This window comes from Palaemon carinicauda, chromosome 2, assembly GCF_036898095.1.
Source record: "Palaemon carinicauda isolate YSFRI2023 chromosome 2, ASM3689809v2, whole genome shotgun sequence".
Lineage (NCBI taxonomy): Eukaryota > Metazoa > Arthropoda > Malacostraca > Decapoda > Palaemonidae > Palaemon > Palaemon carinicauda.
In genome coordinates this window covers 193,674,993-193,691,603 of record NC_090726.1, presented here as the reverse complement: position 1 = coordinate 193,691,603, position 16,611 = coordinate 193,674,993, and the positions used below count along the sequence as shown (strand labels likewise).

At 41.9% G+C, this 16,611-nt stretch overlaps 1 protein-coding gene across 4 annotated transcripts in view; it reads right to left on the bottom strand.

Moving 5' to 3' along the window:
* Positions 1 to 204: 204 nt before the first annotated feature.
* Positions 205 to 16,611, bottom strand: part of LOC137629173 (DNA-(apurinic or apyrimidinic site) endonuclease 2-like) — a 215,995-nt gene continuing 199,588 nt past the window's right edge. For 3 of the 4 annotated variants that reach the window (XM_068360451.1, XM_068360456.1, XM_068360441.1), the window contains exon 6: positions 207 to 2,523. In XM_068360451.1, the coding sequence (XP_068216552.1) occupies positions 1,357 to 2,523 (1,167 nt within the window). In that variant the 3' untranslated portion in view covers positions 207 to 1,356. Of the gene's footprint in view, positions 2,524 to 16,611 lie in introns of all 4 variants that reach the window. The other variant, XM_068360446.1, reaches the window with a different exon arrangement.

Sequence of the window (16,611 nt, the reverse complement as noted above, 5' to 3'; positions counted from 1 at the left end):
TTTTGAATGGCTGTTTCATCTTTGGTATTAGCAGCAGTTAATTAATGATAATAATAATTTGAGGTTAAAAAATTTATTGATATTTTTCAGACATCATGTTGAATGAAGTGGAAGATCGCTTATATCTCTGTAATTCAAATCTGGAATAAACCCCACAAAATGTAATGTGCAATTTACAAATTACTGAAGAAATATTATAAAACAAAGTTGTTATAAAAACAGGAAATCCTTATTTGCTGTAATTTGTTGTAATTTTGGGGGTTAATGTACTGTGTGGTCATAAAGAATTTTCATGTGAAAGGATAAAACAGGGAAGCCATAAAAACCTCTTTTTTCATTTAGCCAGTTTTTATTCAAAGTTCTTAGGCTATTGGGTAATATTGTACATAATGTACACAAAAACTCCATGTTATTAAATTATGGGTCTTTTTGCTTCAATTGAGAAAAGGTTTAGTCTTAACATATGAACACTGCTTGATTAACATCAGTGCATTAAAAAAAGATATTCTACAAAACCCTTCATAAATTTATACAAATTTACTAAGTAATGATAGTTCAGAAATTATGTTCAAGATTGGAGATTTGAATTACCGCATCTCACAAATATGGCAGAACTTAAGATAATGGTAGCAGAAAGTTATTGTTTTAATATTATGGTAATCAGTGTTGAAAAAATAAATTATTATAATTTGATATGAAATTATAATATGAGTTAAGCCTTGATATTAAAATAGTATACAGTATTTACAGTATCTTCATGATACCTGCATATATCACTATTGGGTAATGCAGTTGTCATGAATTTCCATTATTTTAAACACTATTTATTACAACACTACAAAATATTCATTCCTCCTAATCAGTTAAAGTTAAATGCATTCAAAGATTAAAAAATATAACTTTTTCTAATGAGAAGACCAGACCGGAGATATTTGTACTATAACTCGGTTTCTGTATTCTAGCCCTTTGAGGGATTTGTATGTACCTCAGTGGTCTGGTTGGACTGCCTCATTCAATAATATATTCTAAAAAAGAAAATATTGCAAAAATAGTCATATCAACATACAATAAATGGTCGACATAACATATCCACCATGCTGATTGTATAAGACAACAGACATTTGATTCAATAGTATATTTCTTACACGGTAAGAAAATATATAAAATTGCCTAGAGTTTTACCTTAAGGTTGTCTCTTTGACATTTCTTGCTCCATCGCTCAAAAGGATGTCTTCACAGCTGCCAAGCGAGAAGTGATAAAATAATTCAATTTATTTAGAAAATCTTGTAGTAAAATCAACACAAGGCATCCAAAAATATATGTAAATCCCAAGAAGACTTTTTTTTTTTTTATTATTATTTTTTTCCAACCCACTGGAAAAAATTACACTGTGCATTAGGATCTCCCTCTCGCCCTGCTCCCCTTGCACATGCATAAAACTGTCTGTTCATATTTGGTCCTTTCTTTCTTACTGTTCTTACAACAGTTGGTTCCTGATGACCAGGACACAGGGGTGGGGGTTTGGGTCCTTTCATTAAGAAGCCCCATCCTGAACTTTGAGATGAAACCTTTTTTTCAGGTGACTTTGTGCCTTTTTCATATTCATTTGGGGTAGTAGTAGTACCATCATAAATTTCATTCCCTGTCTCTGGAGAATGTTTGTCATCCTGTTTTGAAAAATGTTCACCGTTGCTGTAGGATGAAGCATATGTATTTTTTGAGCATGACTTATTTCCTTTTATGTCTGCCTCATTTGCTGATAATATCTCTTTACTTTCTTCCATTTTCTTAGGCTTTATACTAAAATAAGAATTCAGCTTAATTTGCTTTTCACATAACTGCTTTTTCTTAGAAACCGATTTACCTTTTAAATCATTAAGCTTTCTCTTATTCCCACAAGTTAACTGGATAGCTCTATCATCAGCTTTGAAAGTAGGAATTTCATCTACAGGCTGAAAATAAGATGACAGCTTCTGTTGGTTACCTTTAAATTCTGGAAAGAACTTGGTGCAAACATCGGGAAGTGTAGATGATGGGCTCAATTCTCCTTTGACTCTTAATGCTACTGGACAGTGATCACTGCCCATTACATCTTGCAAAATTATACTTTCATCAATAATAGGCAGTATACTTTCATCGGTAAATATGTAATCAATCCTTGTGCCATAATTAGAGGACCTGGCATTAGTAAATGTATTCCAGCAAGTGAATGCCTCCTGTTGATTAGGATGGAAGTAACGAAAAGTATCAACAACTTGAAAATTACTGGCAGACTCAAGGAGATATTCATCAGTATTTACATCCTCCTCATAAGCACTATCATCGAGTGCAATGTCCTTTTGGTTCGTAACAAATTCAGCTTCAGAAAACTTACGACCTTCTAGCTGCTGTGCATTTGTTAGCAAGGTAGTGTTAGTTTTGTCTTCTGAATTTCCTCTTTCATCAATGTCCTTGTTATCTTCTTTGTATACGGGAATGAGGAATCTGTCCAAATAACGCCTCTCCAGACGCAGTTCAAAGTCCTGAAAGTACATAAACATCATGTCTTCATAAAATACATTGCTAGAATTTCCTTGGATTAGCATACGGTATTTGATTCTTAAAAATCTATGTTTGAATTTCACATCTTATAATTAAATTGGATATCAATAAAAAATATAAGTAAGGGATTTTGACGAAGGAAAAATCTATTTCTGGGGAGAGACCTGTGACGCCCGGCGAAAAAGTCCTTCTTTGTACTTTTTCTGATATAAATCTTCCAAATATACCAGAGAAAATTAAAAGCATGGAATGCAGAGGTTACAACCCTCGCGCGAGCACCTTGTTGGTGTCGTATATCTAACAAGGGCGTTTGTAGAACACTATTCACAGGCTGTCTTCCATTTAGATAATCCCTTCATCAAAGGGGGAGGGCCGTGACAGGCCCTAGAGAATACAGTTGGGTTACCCTACCGACACCTACCACTCGCGCTCAACAGGTCATCCTTCTGCAAGAACATATGGCTTGGCAAGGAAAAGGGTGGGTCCGTACAAAAATAATCGGGAAGGGTTTCGCCGGGCGTCACAGGTCTCTCCCCAGAAATAGATTTTTCCTTCGTCAAAATCCCTTTTCTGGGTCGACCTGTGACGGCCGGCGAAAAAGTACCAGAGAATGCCTTCCAAGCCCAATAAATTAATAACATAATGAGGAGAATACAATCACCATGTATGAAAATACTATGATATAATAAAGTAATCGTCCAATTACCAACCAGCCAAATGACATAGGGAACGTAAGGTTAAATAAAAATGACGACAAGGAACCAACTGAGTGTCGAATCGCAAAAGGCATCAAACCTTACATGTCTAAGTATATCTAAACATTAAAGGAACGGTAACTACAATAACAGTTAAACCATAGGAATTAAACATGGCAAATATCATAGGGCTAACGAACTACCAAGGAGAGCGGCGACGTGGTGTGAGTGGCGGGTAGGGGGGAGAAGAGAAGAGATGGAAGAAAGGAAGAAGAGGAGATTAATGGGGAGAGATAAGGCTCCCCTCTGCCATCGTCGGGTATTTAAGGGCCTGTAAGATCTTTAGATATTGGCGTTTGACAACCATAGGGGATTTCCAACCCGTATATTTTTTTTTTTTAAATCATCAAAGTCCCTGTTCTGGAAGTCATTGTTGGAGGCATCTACTGTCCGTATATCATGAGCCTGGGGAAATGATTCCGGATTAGTATGTTTAATGAAGTAGAGGATTTGTTGCCTGATACCGTGAATGGAAATAGTACCTCCTTGTTCCCTGATAACCAAGGGGCCAGACGAGCGGGTGGCAGTTCTAGCTAAAAAGGGGCTTGAGAGTGTGACTGTACACGGAGAAAAATCCTGGGGATGAAGAATAATCTTCCGAGAGGAGCACCTATTTTGCGGATCCTCATTTTTTAGCTAGGGAAGCTTTGTCTGGAAAAGGAGTACTTCGGCTGAAGGGAGGAAATCTATGTTTTCCGGGCTTCGTGAGAGCTGCCAGTTCCGATGTTCCATCACCTGAGGCCATAGCCGTTAGAAATAAAGTCTTCCTAAGAAGAGTGATATAAGAGCAGGATTCATTGTCCGTGTCCATCGCAAGTTTGAGAACACCGTTCAGAGACCAAGAGTCCTTTTGTGGCCGAACCGAAGGTCGAAGCCTAGCACATGTTTTTGGGGTTGATGAGAAATAGGAATCAGCTAGGTTAATGCTGAACCCAACAAGGTAGATCTTCTTCAAAGCTGACTTGATGGTGGTTAAAGTGCTAACTGTTAGGCCTTTGTCAAATAGGAACCTCAAGAAAGAGATGGCTAAATGCGGGGACATACGAGTATGGTCTGCACTCTTAGGGGACCTACTAGTTGTTAACGGCCGAATCATATTGGCGAATTGTCGAGTACCTTTTTGTCCCATTCGATGAAGAGATCGTTTCCGGTTCAATGTTCGCATCTCTACGAGCTGCCAACTTCCTGTAGTCCACAAAGTTAGAGTTTTGGCTATCCTTGAGTAATCTGACACAGTGAGTTTGGATACTCGGGTCAGTTTGAGGAACGGGATCCGGATGGGACTGAGTTTCAACTCGAGGAGGAGAGGAAACCAACTGTTCTTGGCCAGTGAGGTGGTACTAAAGCCACTGCGTCCCGGAAGGAGCGTAGTTTGTGTAAAAGTTTTTAGAAGATTCCCTGGGGGAGATAGGGAAATCTTCTTCTAATGGTTCCAATCCCGGGGTAATGCGTCCATGGCATAAGCCCGAGGGTCCAGGGTTGGGGTCACATAACAAGGAAGTTAGTGATTCATCTGAGTTGCGAATAGATCTACCTGGAGGCCTGGAACGAGCCTGAGTATCCACCGGAATGAAATTATGTCTAGAGACCATTCTGACTCCAGTGGATCTGTCCTGGATAGTGAGTCCGCTCTCACATTCTGGCCTCCCGCTAGGTGAGGTGCTGACAGGAACCAGTTCTCTTCTGTTGCCCAGGCGAAGATAGTGACCAGGATCTGATTCAGGTTGGGTGACTTGGATCCTCCCCTGTTGACGTAGTGTACTGCGTCTGTGCTGTCTGACACTACTCTGATGTGGGTCGACCTCGGAGGAGAGTCTCTCTTCAGGGTCAAGAACACTGCCATGGCTTTGAGAACAATGATATGGGACTGTTTCATGGAGAGTGACCAAGAACCTGAAACATCTGATGTTCGGAGTAATCCCCCCCATCCACTTAGTCGCGGCTGTATGGAATGTCACTTGTGGAGGTGAGAATTGTAGAGGAACCGATTTGGAGAGGTCCTTCGGTTCGGACCATGGGCGTAGTCTCATTTTCAAGACAGAGGGGATCTTCGAGACCATGTCTCTTATAGGTACTGTAGCTCTCTTTCTCCAAACTCGATTTATGTCTTTGAGTTTGGCTTTTATTAGATCTGTTACTGAAGTGAATTGGAAAAGTCCGAGGATACTTTCTAAGGCTCTTCGGACACCTGTTTGTGTTTGAGAAAATTTTTTGATCTTGGAAACTATTCCTCTTACCTTTTGGAAGGAAGAGACAACGTGTGCTTCGCAGTGGGACCTTTCGAAATCACAGGTTGTCGAGAAATTGAAATAATTCCTTCGTAGCTCTGTTGCCTTCTATGACCGGCCGGGCCCAAATGAGCCAACCGGCCAGATAAGCAATGATCTGTATCTCTTGGTTCCTGAGTTGTTCTAACACTCTCTCTCCCAGTTTCGTGAATATCCTGGGATCAATGTTGAGGCCAAAGGGCATGTCTTGAACACAAAGGCTTTCCTGCTTAGGCGGAAACCCAGATAAGAAGAGAAGTTTCGAGCTAAAGGCGCAAGATAATAGTCGTCGGTAAGATCGACAGAGGTGGTGACGGTCCTACGGGGAAGTAAGGTCCGTACCTGAGAGATAGTCAACATCCGGAACTTGTCGCAGAGAATGTAAGAGTTTAGCTTGACAAGTCCAGGTCCACTCTCAATGCCGTCAAGCCTTTCTTCGGAATTGTGAACAGGTGGCTTTGGAACTTCAGTGATCGATCCCGTTTGATTGCTTCTTCTTGAGTAACCCTGTGGTGTACTCTTCCAGGATGGGAGTGGATTTCTGGGAGAAGGTCACTGGTGGAGGAGGAGGACCTTGTGGCCATTTTCACCTCAAACCTTTAGAGATTATGCTATGAGCCCACAGACCGAAGGTCCAATGGTCTCAAAAGTGGTAAAGTCTACCCCCTACCGGGACCACCGTGTTGTGAGGGGGTGAATCTAGGTACTTTCCTTCTCCGAGCCCCCTTTTTTCTAGGTCCGTCTCGATGGCGAGACTGTCTTCTACTCCTGTAGCTTCCTCTCTGGTGTCCACGAGAGGAGCCTGAGGGTTCGGATCTAGGGCTGTATGCAGGTAAAACATCCCAACGGGGTTGGGCTGTGTACCTGGAGAATCAGTGAGGTAGACCACCTGATGAGGGGGATTTGGATGCATAGACGTCGAATCAGAGGGAGGCTGTGATGACGAGTGGGTAACCGACTATCGATTCCTGTCTGATAGAGGCCTCAGACAGAACGTATTTCCCACAACTAACCCGATCAGACCATCAAACGTGTAGGTCGAATTGGAAGGGCAGATCTTGGAATTATCGTACCCCCCAGACTGACAACATCCTGGTCCAGACAGATCGGGCCTGCCCTTTAGGAAATATACTGTTACCTTCGGTACCTTGTTTAACCTAACCAAGGCAATCTCTTTCAATCGAACGAATCCGTTGAACGGGAATTCTAGTACCTGGGAGTAAATTCTAGGTCCCCCAGAGGGAGGAAGTCTATGCCATCCAGATTTATGGTACCATCTATATATGGAACATGTAAGGCAAATCTCTATGTGTTGTTTTTATCGAAGGAGGATACTTCGATATGCCTGGGGCTATAGGGGGAAACTTCTGAGTTCCTGAACAGATCCGACTCACTACCATACTTTTGAGCTCCGTCATAGCCCCTTGGTTTTCCCTAGAATGTGTTGCTTTTAGCAGTCACGGTTTATGCAGGGTAACATGAACATCAGGATCCATAAGGGTCCTAGGTCGGTGACGTAGGTAATTGCAAAGCTGAAGGCTCAAAATTCATCCCCACCTACCTGCCCGTCCATGGGGTCGTCGTCCAACCTTAGAGAGGACACTCTGAGGAGATAGGGACCTCAGATGGAGCATTTCTTCCCAACCTTGATAACCAAGGGCGGAGAGCCTCTCTTGCAGGCCAGAGAGATTCATCATCATCCTGACGGGAACCATGTAGGCGAACCTTCTGTAAAAGAAAGGGGACATAAGTCTGGATGTTCCTTGAACTTTGGTTAGTGATCCTATTCACAGGCTGGGATCAGCTGTATAACTCATAAAAATCAATTTTAAAGAAAAATCATTTAATGTACTATCTTTTGGGGTATAGTTCGACACTTGTATTCATGAAATGTGACACTGTTGGCGCATCCGCCACAGGTTGGCCACCCCTGACTCAGACGTTCAGAACCGGGTCTAACATTATTTACTGGCTATTAGTATTCTATTGATTCATCTGTTCACTGACCAGAGTTTCAAGGAACAGTAGATAGCCTCTCATGGCATGGTTAGTCTCGACCCGGCCCTTCATTAGAAGGGGCCAACGTTTGGTTCCCAGTACTGAGTGGAAACTTATTTCTATTTGAACACTATGTTGTATGGATATTTATTCATATTTAGGCATAGTTAGAATTGAATATGCATAAATATAGGCATAATCAATTTATTTCTATTTGAACACGATGTTGTATGAATATTTATTCATATTTAGGCATAGTTAGAATTGAATATGCACAAATATAGGCACAATCAATTTATTTCTATTTGAACACTATGTTGTATGGATATTTATTCATATTTAGGCATAGTTAGAATTGAATATGCATAAATATAGGCATAATCAATTTATTTCTATTTGAACACTATGTTGTATGGATATTTATTCATATTTAGGCATAGTTAGAATTGAATATGCACAAATATAGGCACAATCAATTTATTTCTATTTGAACACTATGTTGTATGGATATTTATTCATATTTAGGCATAGTTAGAATTGAAAATGCATAAATATAGGCATAATCAATTTATTTCTATTTGAACACGATGTTGTATGGATATTTATCCATATTTATACATAGTTAGAATTAAATATCTGCATAAATATAGGCATAGTTATGTTCATATATTTTTATTTGGACTTTCAAGAATAACTAATGAATATTACCAACGCAAATTCAAAGTGTCATTAAAGTAAGTACAGTTTACTTTGTATTCATGTTAAATCCTTTCCTTTACAGCAAAAACAAGAGATTGGCCACCCGTGGTCTGAGAGATCTCTGTCTGTACCGGAGCTCCGGTAACAATCCCCGGTACAAAGGTCCGTCATAGTGACAACGTGAACACCAGAGGAAAACTAATGTTAACCTCAATGCTGATCGCCTGTACGATATCCGGTTAAGCCGGAGATTCGATGAAAAGGATCGTAATAACGATATTGTGATTATTTATGAAAAAGGGTTCATACCCTGATTCTGATCGTCTGATTGATCTCTGTTTGTAACGGAGAACTAGTGACAAAGGTCTGTCATCGTGAAAACGTGATCCTCATCGGTACGATAACATTCTCTAATACTGAATTTTTGTGTTATCTCCAGTGAAGCCGGAGATTCGATGAAAAAGGGACCGTAATAATGAAACTGTGAAGTCTTCATCGGTATCACATTGTTAACTCCGGTTCTGGTCATCTGCTTGATCTCTGTTTGTACCGGAGATCCGGTAGCAAAGGCCCGTCACCGTGATATCGTGACCGTTCCCGGTACGATAACATTAACCTCAATGAATGATTGTGTTATCTCCCGTGAAGCCGGCCGTAACGGTGTAATTATGATCAAACATGACAAAGGTTCGTGTGTAAAAGGCTTCAGCCGAAGTCCGAGTGCCGGATTTCACCGTTGCACTCCAAAAATCTGCTCTTGAACGTTAACTAGTTCTCACCCAATGAGTATCCATATAGCGGAGCATAACTCAAGGCGGAGCTAAGCATAACTCAAGGCAGAGCTAAGGGTGTCGGTATAAAACGACCCCAATTAATGACTCATACACTAACGTACCTATTAATAGTGTTAGCTATATTAACAGTAACCACATCAATAAAAACGTTTATAATATTAAACGTACTATCATCAACTCTGATACTAAGAGGAGGCCTGAATAACTCGTGATCGTATAAAAACGGAGAACGGGAAATTCACCTCTCTTACTCGAGCTAACAAAGAAAACGAGAGAAGGGATAACTCATATCTGTAGAACAGGGAACGAGCAGTCTCTGTTTCGCTCTCAAGGTTACATAATAAAAAACTAACATCACACAATAAAACAAGAACATTAATAAAATTGATTGCTTTTCTTAGTAATTGTAATAACCAAGAACGAAGAAAAACGACAACGTAACAAATAAACGAGGATATAGTCTAAATCGAAGCCTCTGAGGCGAGTACAAACTAACAGACTAAATCGCTAAACTTTAATTCGCTATTCTTTAAATCGCTATTCTTCGTAGGTCCAAATTGGACTTGCAAGCAAATAAATACCATAGTAAAAATTAATGATAACACTAAAAGGCCATAAAACGTAAGTGATATAACCTAGATGACAGAGTACCAGATGGGCAAAATTAACTAGAATATTTACCGAAGCGAACATAACCCAAAATGGCTGCCGATATCTCGGCAGGACAATCGCTTCCAAAACTAAAAACCACCATATTGGAAACAGAACAAATGCCCGGTACTGACAAAAGCTGCCAAAACAAACTATGGTACTTAACATTGGTAAGGGTGAAGTATCAACGTCAGTCATGTTGAATTAACGACAATCACTTCGAAAAACACTGGGCAAAACACTTATCAACTTAGCGGGCAAGTCCAAAACAGAAGGATTACCTGGTGAGCGCGAGTGGTAGGTGTCGGTAGGGTAACCCAACTGTATTCTCTAGGGCCTGTCACGGCCCTCCCCCTTTGATGAAGGGATTATCTAAATGGAAGACAGCCTGTGAATAGTGTTTTACAAACGCCCTTGTTAGATATACGACACCAACAAGGTGCTCGCGCGAGGGTTGTAACCTCTGCATTCCATGCTTTTAATTTTCTCTGGTATATTTGGAAGATTTATATCAGAAAAAGTACAAAGAAGGACTTTTTCGCCGGCCGTCACAGGTCGACCCAGAAAATTTGTTTTAAGAATTAGATATGAAGAGCAAAGCTTGAAAAATAAAGGAGGCTTTAGCTCAAGTTTTCTGGTTTTAGTTAATCTCAAGAAATTATATTTAATAAATAATAGTACAATAAGCATAAAAAACTAATACATACTGTAGTAACTTATAAAATCTAATAAAAAAAATAATTCCACTATACAAACTCATTACTTTACATAGTCTTAATGTGTGCTCTGCATAATTATAGACATTCCACTGTTTAATATGAAGAGATTCACTTGAATGAATATACAGTACATCAAGGCTCCACTGCACTTCTGGTGTAAGTAGAGCCAATCCTTGTGTTGTCAGGTATTACTATGGGTAATGAGTTTGTATTGAATAAAATATGTGAAAAAAAAAAAAATAGCAATTTGTTCCTACATAAATACAAAACTCCATTCTTTACATAGTACAGGATAGCAGCGTGAGCTGGTGTTACGGCCATAAAAACTTTTAACAGTTGTCAGTAACCTTACCAGTTGTTAACAGTGGTAGCAGGGGGAACCAACGCTTCCCCCACTCACTACAAAGTCACTTTTGATTTCAGCCGTGGTAAAGAGCAGACTTCTCTTCTTCTCCAGGTCAGCAATGGAGGATGACTTGCCCTTCGTGCAGAGGACATTCCTGCATGGAGGCCTGTCCATGTCCCGTGTGTTGGGAGGCCTCCTCCCAGTGGGAGTGATACTTGATAGGCAGAACAAGTACAGTATTCTCTTGGTTTTCTCCATCCTCGGAGTCAAAGAAGTCCCGACTTCTGCCTCCCTCCCTCCGCTTGCTTGGCTTCCTCTGGAGAACGATCGGGTAAGAGTGATAGCCTTTTGTTGGGAAACATTCAGGTAAGGAAGTCCTCCCCTTTTCCCCAATGAAGCAGGAAAGTCTTACCCTCGCAGGGTATCCTCGACTCCTGACACATTGTTTCTCTTTGGCGATCATCAGAACTTACGGGGTCTCCCCAAAGGATAGGTTTTGGAGTCTTAAATCAAAGGGCAGTGCAGATAGCGTTGCTGCTCCTCCCTGAATTGGCTTTGGCACTTCCCTTCTCTTAGACTCTTCGTCCTCTGCAGTTACTCTCCCACTGGAGGAACAGCAGATTACTACTCAAGAGAGTGCTATCCTTTCACATGCATCCTTCAGGGTAAACGTGCATACTGAGCTTGCTCGCCTACAGGACACTCGCTATCCTCACCCCCTCCGAGCATGTTGACCCTCCAGGGACACTCCCTCAGATTCAAGAGGTCGTCCTCACTTGACTGGTCTTTCCCTCAAGCAGCTCTTAAACACCAGCGCAATTCGTTGTCAATGCGTTCCCGCTCTTTGGAGCTCACAGGTGCTCATGTACTATACAGTACACGATCTTCCTGTGGCCCAATGTGCATCCCATCCCGCCACTGCGGCCTTACGAGACTCCTAGATCTCCTTTGCGTGCAGCTTGCTGTGCTCACACATCAGGTGAGTCTCCTGTAGGCCCCAAGTGAGCTTGAGAGGGTGACACCAGTTAACCCTCTACCTAAAAGGCCTTGCTCACAAACAAACGTCCATGCATCTCCTTACAAGGGAGGAGCATGAGACACAGGCTCGTGTGCTACCCACACGTCAACATTTGGCGAACGATGAATTATCGTGCATACGTATGCCAGCTCTCCCACACCCCTTTTTTGGCATGCGCTACCTTGGGGATCTCGAACAGTATGTCAGAACAAGTTGGCTCTATCATGTAGGGAGTAGAGGCCTAAGGCAATAGCCTAGAGGAGTTATCTCTCATGAGACCCATTGAGGCTCGTTGTGCCTTAGAGGCAGAATTGTGAGAAGCAGATGGCTGGCATCACCATCGGCATGCTCAGAAGAGCTGGAGTGAGGCATAGACAAGTTTTATGCCCGCTTACAAGAAACTCAAGGGGGAGACCACTCTCATAGGAAGCCCTTTCGCGTTGGCAAGAAGGACGACCTTCCTTGTAGGGTGGAGGATCAGCACGAATGCATTTCTCTAGCTGAGGGAACTCAGCAAACTCAGGTTGCTGAGTGTGCCAAGCATGCTGAGCAAGCTCAGCTGACTGACCGAGATCAGCTGACATGTTCACTCTGGGAGGATCGCAAGTCTGGCCGGGACTCTGCAGAGACTCGGCCAGTAACTCCTCTGCAAAGGCAGGAGAAAGAAGTTTTTCCTAGCAAGGGAACACAGCATACTGAGCAAGCTCAGGCCACTGGGTGCACTTTGCACGCTGAGTAAGCTCAGCCAGCCTGCTCACGATGAAAGGATCGCAGGGCCCATAGGTACTCCGGAGAGAAGCTGCCTGTAACTCCTCTGCTGCTTAGGAGTTATGGAGGACACATCAGCAAGGGGCACGATGTCTATTGGAGAAAGCAGCTTTCCTCCAGCGGCTGGCGGGGGAGGCCGAGGCCAACCCCTGCGAAGGCAGATGTGTGATTTTACTGTGTTCCATGAATCAGCGACTCCAACAGCCATTCTTTAGCAGTGATATGAAAGCCCAAAGGAAGGCAAGTGTTAACCTTGGAGTCAACGGGAAAGACACCCCTGCAGTTTTGGGCATGGTCACTTTACTAGGAGAAGCAGCCAGGTCCTCCATAACTGAGGGGTAGTCTTGCTCATTTGTCCTTCAAAAAAGACAGAGCAAGCAGAGGACGTGGGGAGGGCAAATGAGGCACTGGAGGAATAAGTCGGAAATTGTTCGTCTTCGCCGTTGAGTAAACTCCCGAGGGAGACGAATCACTTTGACTTATTCTTCCATGACCTACCGACCAGCTAGCCTGAAAATACTTTTGTTTACAAGCAGTTTCACTATTAGATGGTACTTCTGCCCTCCACCCAAAAACAAAAGTAGATCAATATACTAGACGAGTGTGTGAACAGGGTGACTAGTCTACCCCGTTAACTAACGGTAGGTTGTTTACCTCGAGTATAAAGTTTGTGTAGTTTCCAGTTACGCCAGAACAATATGTCCCTAGTAAAGAGCGAATGGTTTGTATTCGAGTTGGAACAAACATACTTTAGTAGGAATCTTTTTCGTATGTACTGTGCTTATTTTCTTTATGCAACATTGTCATTTATCTTGATTGGTTATAGTTTTTGTTACTGTACTAAAAGTTTACTGAATGTTGAAGATAATAGGGAGGCAGATATAATTGCTGTTGCAGGTGTTGAGGAGAGCACTAGATGAAACGAGAGTAGGAAAAGCATCTGGTATGGATGGTGTGAGAGCTGAGATGTTGAGGGGAAGGGGGTGTGACTGTACTTGAATGGTTGGTGAGATTGTTTAATATGTGTTTTGTGTTGTCAATGGTACCAGTAGATTGGGTTTGTGCGTGTATTTTACCACTATATAAGGGTAAGGGAGATGTGCATGAGTGTTGTAATTCCAGGGGTATTAGTTTGGTGAGTGTGGTGGGAAAAGTGTATGGTAGAGTACTGATTAATAGGATTAAGGATAAAACAGAGAATGCAATCTTAGAAGTACGGGGTGGTTTTAGAAGAGGTAGGGGTTGTATGAATCAGATTTTTACAGTTAGGCAGATATGCGAGAAATATTTAGCAAAAGGTAAAGAGGTGTATGTTCCGTTTATGTATCTGGAGAAAGCGTATGATAGAGATGATAGGGAAGCAATGTGGAATGTGATGAGGTTACATGGAGTTGGTGGAAGGTTGTTGCAAGCAGTGAAAAGTTTCTACAAAGGTAGTAAAGCATGTGTTAGGATAGGAAATGAAGTAAGTGATTGGTTTCCAGTGAGAGTAGGGCTGAGACAGGGATGTGTGATGTCGCCGTGGTTGTTTAACTTGTATGTTGATGGAGTGGTGAGAGAGGTGAATGTTGAGTGCTTGGACAAGGATTGAAACTGATAGACAAGAATGACCAGGAATGGGAGGTAAATCAGTTGTTGTTTGCGGATGATACTGTACTAGTTGCAGACGCGGAAGAGAAGCTTGGCCAATTAGTGACAGAATTTGGAAGGGTGTGTGAGAGAAGGAAGTTGAGAGTTAATGTGGGTAAGAGTAAGGTTATGAGATGTACAAGAAGGGAGGGTGGTGCGAGGTTGAATGTCATGTTGAATGGAGAGTTACTTGAGGAGGTGGATCAGTTTAAGTACTTGGGGTCTGTTGTTGCAGCAAATGGTGGAGTGGAAGCAGATGTACGGCAGAGAGTTAATGAAGGATGCAGTGTTGGGGCCAGTTAAGGGAGTAGTAAAAAATAGAGGATTGGGCATGAATGTAAAGAGAGTTCTGTATGAGAAAGTGATTGTACCAAATGTGATGTATGGATCGGAGTTGTGGGGAATGAAAGTGACGGAGAGACAGAAATTGAATGTGTTTGAAATGAAATGTCTCTCACATCTATCCTCCTATCACCCAGAGCTTTCTTCACTCCATCCATCCACCCAAACCTTGGCCTTCCTCTTGTACTTCTCCCATCAACTCTTGCATTCATCACCTTCTTTAGCAGACAGCCATTTTCCATTCTCTCAACATGGCCAAACCACCTCAACACATTCATATCCACTCTAGCTGCTAACTCATTTCTTACACCCGTTCTCACTCTCAACACTTCGTTCCTAACCCTATCTACTCGAGATACACCAGGCATACTCCTTAGACACTTCATCTCAAATACATTCAATTTCTGTCTCTCCGTCACTTTCATTCCCCACAACTCCGATCCATACATCACAGTTGGTACAATCACTTTCTCATATAGAACTCTTTTTACATTCATGCCCAACCCTGTATTTTTTACTACTCCCTTAACTGCCCCCAACACTTTGCAACCTTCATTCACTCTCTGACGTACATCTGCTTCCACTCCACCATTTGCTGCAACAACAGACCCCAAGTAAACTGATCCACTTCCTCAAGTAACTCTCCATTCAACATGACATTCAACCTTGCACCACCTTCCCTTCTCGTACATCTCATAACCTTACTCTTACCCACATTAACTCTCAACTTCCTTCTCTCACACACTCTTCCAAATTCTGTCACTAATCGGCCAAGCTTCTCTTCTGTGCCTGCAACCAGTACAGTATCATCCGCGAACAACAACTGATTTACCTCCCATTCATGGTCATTCTCGTCTACCAGTTTTAATCCTCGTCCAAGCACTCGAGCATTCACCTCTCTCACTACTCCATCAACAAACAAGTTAAACAACCACGGTGACATCACACATCCCTGTCTCAGCCCCACTCTCACCGGAAACCAATCACTCACTTCATTTCCTATCCTAACACATGCTTTACTACCTTTGTAGAAACTTTTCACTGCTTGCAACAACTTTCCACCAACTCCATATAACCTCATCACATTCCACATAGCTTCCCTATCAACTCTATCATACGCTTTCTCCAGATCCATAAACGCAACATACACCTCCTTACCTTTTGCTAAATATTTCTCGCATATCTGCCTTACTGTAAAAATCTGATTCATACAACCCTTATCTTCTAAAACCACCCTGTATTTCTAAGATTGCATTCTCTGTTTTATCCTTGATCCTATTAATCATTACTCTACCGTATACTTTTTCAACTACGCTTAACAAACTAATACCTCTTGAATTACAACACTCATGCACATCTCCCTTACCCTTAAATAGTGGTACAATACATGCACAAACCCAATCTACTGGTACCATTGACAACACAAAACACATTAAACAATCTCACCAACCATTCAAGTACAGTCACACCCCCTTCCCCTCAACATCTCAGCTCTCACACCATCCATACCAGACGCTGCAACAACAATTATATCTGCCTCCCTATTATCCTCAACATTCAGTAAACTCTCAAAATATTACGCCCATCTTTTCCTTGCCTCCTCTCCTTTTAACAACCTCCCATTTCCATCTTTCACTGTCTCTTCAATTCTTGAGCCAGCCTTCCTTACTCTCTTCACTTCTTTCCAAAACTACTTCTTATTCTCTTCATATGAATGACCCAATCCCTGACCCCACCTCAGGTCAGCTGTCCTCTTTGCCTCACGTACCTTGCGCTTTACTTCCACATTTTTCTCTTTATATTTTTCATACTTCTCTACACTATTACTCTGCAGCCATTCTTCAAAAGCCCTCTTTTTCTCTTCCACTTTTACCTTCACTCCTTCATTCCACCATTCACTGCCCTTCCTCATGCTGCCTCCAACAACCTTCTTGCCACACACATCACTTGCAATCCCAACAAAATTTTCTTTTACTAACTTCCACTCCTCTAAATTGCCAGTTTCTCTTACTTTTACTTCGTCATATGTCATTTTCAACCTTTCCTGATATTTACTTTTTACCCCCGGTTTTATTAGCTCTTC